The sequence below is a fragment of the Delphinapterus leucas genome, chromosome 20 (genome assembly GCF_059928025.1).
Source record: "Delphinapterus leucas isolate spDelLeu-1000000601 "Yukka" chromosome 20, BTC_Dleu_Yukka2, whole genome shotgun sequence".
NCBI lineage: Eukaryota > Metazoa > Chordata > Mammalia > Artiodactyla > Monodontidae > Delphinapterus > Delphinapterus leucas.
This window is the reverse complement of record NC_143148.1, coordinates 16,206,066-16,211,293: the sequence shown is the minus strand read 5'-3', so window position 1 is coordinate 16,211,293 and position 5,228 is coordinate 16,206,066. Positions and strand designations below refer to the sequence as shown.

The 5,228-nt window shown below is 58.1% G+C and overlaps 1 protein-coding gene across 1 annotated transcript; it reads left to right on the top strand.

Moving 5' to 3' along the window:
- Positions 1–2,291: 2,291 nt before the first annotated feature.
- Positions 2,292–4,041, top strand: ETV2 (ETS variant transcription factor 2). The gene is made up of 4 exons (XM_089902466.1): positions 2,292–2,302; positions 2,440–3,017; positions 3,464–3,576; positions 3,822–4,041. Exons 1-4 carry the CDS (start codon positions 2,292–2,294, stop codon positions 4,020–4,022), a joined length of 903 nt encoding a protein of 300 aa, XP_089758592.1. The 3' UTR covers positions 4,023–4,041.
- Positions 4,042–5,228: the final 1,187 nt, after the last annotated feature.

The window sequence follows — 5,228 nt, the reverse complement described above, 5'->3', positions numbered from 1 at the left end:
TGAATATTGGAAATGGCCCATATTAAAGAGGTTATTTTTGTTTTTGTTTTTGTTTTTGTGGTATGCGGGCCTCTCACTGTTGTGGCCTCTCCCGTTGCGGAGCACAGGCTCCGGACATGCAGGCTCAGTGGCCATGGCTCACAGGCCTAGCCGCTCCGCGGCATGCGGCATCTTCCCGGTCCAGGGCACGAACCCGTGTCCCCTGCATCGGCAGGAGGACTCTCAACCACTGCGCCACCAGGGAAGCCCTAAAGAGGTTATTTTTAATGCTAAATATTTACTTATCAATATTGCAGGATGGGTACAAGCACAGGCTCTGAAGCCAAGCTACCAGGGTTTAGGGTTGCCAGATTTAGGAAATAAAAATACAGGGCACCTAGTTAAATTTGAACTTAAGACAACAAATAATTTTTTAGTATAAGTGTGTCCCAAATATTGCACGTGTGCATGTACATGTCGCAAGTATACATGGTTGGTTTTTTTGCTGAATCATTGGAAACAAGTTACAGACACAACACTTCACCCCTAAATATCTCAGTGTTCCTTATAGAGATAGCTTTCACATCATAATACCATCATCACATCTAAGAAAATGACTAATTCTATATCTCATATTCAGTTCATATTCAAATTTCCCCATTTGTCCTGAACTGTTATTATCAGGGAAGGGCATGGATTCTGGAGATGAAGAAAAGTGGAAGGAATTCCTCCTCAATTTCCCGTTTCATAAAATCAGGATAAGACTAGTACCAACCTGGTAAGCGGATTAAACAAAGGCCCAGGGCACAGCCGGTGGCATGTAATGAGCCCCCAATAAATGTTAGCTATTATTATCACTGTTGTTATTGTTCATACTGTTGTTGCTACTGTCCTCGGAAGCAGCCCCAGGACTTCCCCTCAAAGCCCTCAGAAGGGGAGAAGTGGGCCTGGTGGAGGATCCCAGGTCAACCTACCCCCACAGGCCCCCTGTGGATTGTGACGTCTGCCCACCAGGGGTCTGGCCGGAAATCCCCCTTCCTGTTGCAGATAAGCCTGGCGCAGCCCAGCTGACCCCAGGCTCTCCTCCCCCACCACCTCCCGTGTCACAGGATCAAGTCCCCAAGCCCCCCCCCACCCCAGTCACCCCGGAAACACCTTTCCTCACCCGGGTCTCGCCCAGCCCGCTGTTTCCCAAGCTCCTGTTCAAGTCCAAGCCACCCCTGCGGCAGGACAGCCAAAGCTACCATGGAGGCGGATGGCCATCTCTGGGGGCAGAGGGGAGTGGGGCAGGGGTGACACAGCTCGGCCCCGCCTCAGCCCCTGCAACTCGACCCCCGCTGCGACCCCCAGCTCTGACGTCTTGGAAAATTCCCTCCTGCCCAGGCCCCCGGGGGGAGGGGGTGCATGGTATGAAATGGGGCTGAGACCCCCGGCTGAGGGCAGAGGGACCTGCCAGAGGTAAGCTGTGAACTGGGAACTGGAAGTCTGGGTGTCTGGGGGCCTGGATTCCTGGGTCTGGGTGTCTGGGGGCCCTTAACTCCTGGTCTGAGAGAAAAGGACACTGGAGGCCAACAATCCAGGGTCCTGGGGAAGGAGGGAGCAGAGGCCCGGACTCCTCTGTCTGAGCGAAGCAAGGGATGGGGCCCAGACTCCAGGGTCCCTAAGTGTCACCAGCTCACCCTGGGCCCTTTTTTTTTTCTGACCCAGAATATTCACAGCGAGCAGCCATGGATTTGTGGAACTGGGATGGAGCATCAGCACAGGAAGTGCCCCTGGGGAGCAGGCTGTCAGGTCTGGGGCTGAGACAATGTGTGTGGGGAGGGTGCTCAGGTGGGCGCCTCCACTGACCCTGACGGGGCTCTAACCTTCTTGCCTGCAGAAGGAGCTGAACTCGACTTCTATTTCCCTGAACTGGCACTCCAAGGGGACGCGCTGACAGCGGAGACAGGTTGGAAAAGTGTCTGTGGGCTGGGACCCCTGAGCGCTGGGGAAGGTGAGACGCTGGCTTCTAAGTCTAAGGGAGGAAGGGGGCGTGCCTGGACTCCTGGGGTTGAGCGGAGAGAGGGGTGTGGGCTTGAACTCCAGAGGTTGAAGGAGGAGGGGCCCAGACAGCCTCCTGAGTCCCAGGTCTGAGTGAGTAGGGGCCGGGGGTAATAACTCTCAGTCCCTGACAAATAAGGACCACTGGGTTGAGTGGCTGAGGGGAGTCTCTAGTCATTGTGCACACCATCCCCTAAACTCTGCTACGTCCTATCCCTCTCAGGGCTCCCACAGCCGGACTGGGGCTCCGCATTACCGTACCCAGAAGCTCCATGGGGGGCGGGTGAGTGTGTGCGGAGAGGTGGGGGGAGGAGGGGACTGGGGTCCTCCATTGTGACTAGAGGTTTAGACTCCCCGATCTTTGAGGGGGAACGGGGATAGGACGGGGGACGCCTGTGCCCTTAAGGTGGCATGACCGAGATCCTGGAGCGTGGGGCCCCAGGCGCCAGGGCTGCGAGCTTCGACCCCTAGAACCCCCGAGGGGGCCAGGGATCGGGACACCTGGGCTCCTCTCACTTGGGGTCCGTTCGTCCTCACAGAACCCGCCCCTCAGGCTCTTCCGTGGTCGGGAGACTGGACAGACTTGCCGTGCACCGGCTCGGTCCCTTGGAGCCGCGTCTCCCAGGCCCTGGGTCCCGCCCTCTGGGCTGGCTCTGAAGGGGCAGCCGCCCAGAACTGCGCCACCTCCGCGGGAAGTGCCAACTCATGGTCGGGCGCCCAGGTCGCCGCCAGCTCCACCAGCTGGGACTATTCTGTTGGCCCGGACGGCGCCACCTATTGGGGCAAGAGCCTCGGCGGGGAGCCGCCCGCCGACTCTACCATTTCGTGGGGCGGGCCTGCGGGATCGGACTATACCATCTCCTGGGACTCGGGGCTGCATACGGGCTGCACCACCTCTTCGAAGGAGTACCAGACTTCAGATCTCACCACTTCTTCCGAACCGAGCCAGCAGTCGGACCGCGCAACCTTGGCTTGTTACCCCAAAGCTAACCACCGAGGTGAGGTCCGAGACACTTTGTCCCAAGAGAGCGAAGCCGGAGTCTAGTGAGGCGGGGCCTAGGCGCCAAAGGGGGCGGGGCCGGGAAACTGGCGGGGCTCGAGAGAGGAGGGGGCGGTGGCCCTCCTGTTGGGTCCCCAGGGAGGAGAGGACTAAGACACGGGTAGTCTTCCCGAGAGCAAGGGAGGAGGACCTAGGCTCCTGCATTAGGCAAGAGGAAAGAGATGAGGATATGGATCCCTGGGTCTCCAAGATGGGGCAGCCAAACTCCTAAATCTCCAAGATGGGGGCCCCGATGCCTGGGTCCCCAAGGCCAACTCTTAGGTCCCTTAGACGGAGGAATCCGGACTCGGTCCCCGAGGAGGAGGGGATCCGGATTCCTGGGTCATCGAAGCGACATGATCTGGGGCCAGGAAACCTGAGTATTCACTTGCCTCCACCCCGCAGGTCCCATTCAGCTGTGGCAGTTCCTCCTGGAGCTACTCCACGACGGGGCGCGTAGCAGCTGCATCCGCTGGACGGGCAATAGCCGCGAGTTCCAACTCTGCGACCCCAAAGAGGTGGGGCAGCCTCCCAGACCCGCTTAGTCCCGCCTGGGTCTCCCTGTGTTCAGTTTAGCCCCACCAGCACTTCGCCTAGTGCTAGGCCCCGCCCTCAGCCTCGCCCTCAACTCCGCCCCGCTCCGCCGGGCCTAACCCCCACGCTGACAGACCAGAACCCCAACCCCGCCCCACCATCTATTGTCAAGCCCCTCCTACTCCCCACCTCTCCCGCCCCCTGAGACTAAGCCCGGCCTCCGCCCTAGGTGGCGCGGCTGTGGGGCGAGCGCAAGAGGAAGCCCGGCATGAATTACGAGAAGCTGAGCCGAGGTCTGCGCTACTACTACCGCCGCGACATCGTGCGCAAGAGCGGGGGGCGCAAGTACACGTACCGCTTCGGGGGCCGCGTGCCTGGCCTAGTCTATCCCGACTGCGTGGAGAGCGGACAGGGAGCAACGACTCAATAAAAATACACGGTCAAGCATTGTTGTGCGTGCTGTTTGCATCCTTCCTACTGATACTAACTACGTCTGCTAGGGAGCCTGTGTGCACCAGCACACCCACATCGCCTCCACAGCCCCGTGTGATCCCGAAACACACCGGGGGACCTACCGTGTGCTCACTGTGTCGTGGGACACGCAGAGGAATCAGAGAGTCCCCACTGGGCCTGCCTACCGTGTGCCTGTCCTGTACTGGGACTTGCACAAGAATCAGACCCAATCACTAACTTTCGAGTTTATTTACTGTCCCCACCTTGAAGAGAGGACTCAGACTCCAAAAAGGGCTTACTGTGTGACCTCCCAGTGCTAGGAACCATCAAGGAATTAGACCTAGTGCTTACGCCCCAAAACCATCTACTCTGTTTCCCCACTCCAAGCTGGGGGCCATAGAACTCAGACCCCAAGGAGAGCCTACCCTGTTCTAGGAACTACTGAGCCTCTAAAGAGAGCCTACTGAGTGGTCCCCTTATGGGCCATGCTGGGAACTCAGCAGTGACCAAGACAACCCTGGACCTTGCCCATAGGAAGCTCACAGTCCAGTGGGGAGACAGACCCATCACCAGCCAGGGACAGCCCAGAGTGGTCAGGGCTGGGATGGGGAAACTCTAGGGGGTAGAGGGGGACCAAAAAGAGGGATCTGCCCTAGCCTGAGGTGGGGGCAGGGGGGTGGTCAGGGAAAATTTCCTGGAGAAGAGAATAGCTGATTTGAAAAGTCGGGTAGGCAAAGAATGTCCCAGTTAGAGAAATAGAGTAATCGAAGGCCTGGAGGTAGATCTCACAGCACTGTTCAATGAACTAAAATATCAGCATGGCTGGAGAGGGGACCACGGCTCAGTTCACAAAGCTCCAGTTGGAACTGCCTATGTGGGCCATGGTAAGGGGCCTGGACTTTGTCCTGAGGGCACAGGGGAGCCAGGGAGGGGGTTAAGCAGGGAAGGGCTTTGGGCTTTGGGAAGATCTCATTGAAGGGGGTGGGTGCAGGCATGTAAACAGGCAGTTCCACAAATAATTACAACGCTGATGAACACAGAATGCATAAGAGGCCCCCAACCCAGTTAGGCCTGGACACTGCACCCAGCACAGTATGTGAGAAGCTTTCGAGGCCAGGCTGAGGGGAGGGGCAAAAGCAGGTCTCTTTCACAGCTTCCTCTTCCAGTCCCCGGAAGCCTCCTT

Coding starts and splice junctions, on each gene's coding strand:
- ETV2 (XM_089902466.1), top strand. Junction 3,018..3,463: donor CCCCAAAGCTAACCACCGAG/GTGAGGTCCGAG, acceptor TCCACCCCGCAG/GTCCCATTCAGCTGTGGCAG. Junction 3,577..3,821: donor AACTCTGCGACCCCAAAGAG/GTGGGGCAGCCT, acceptor CCTCCGCCCTAG/GTGGCGCGGCTGTGGGGCGA.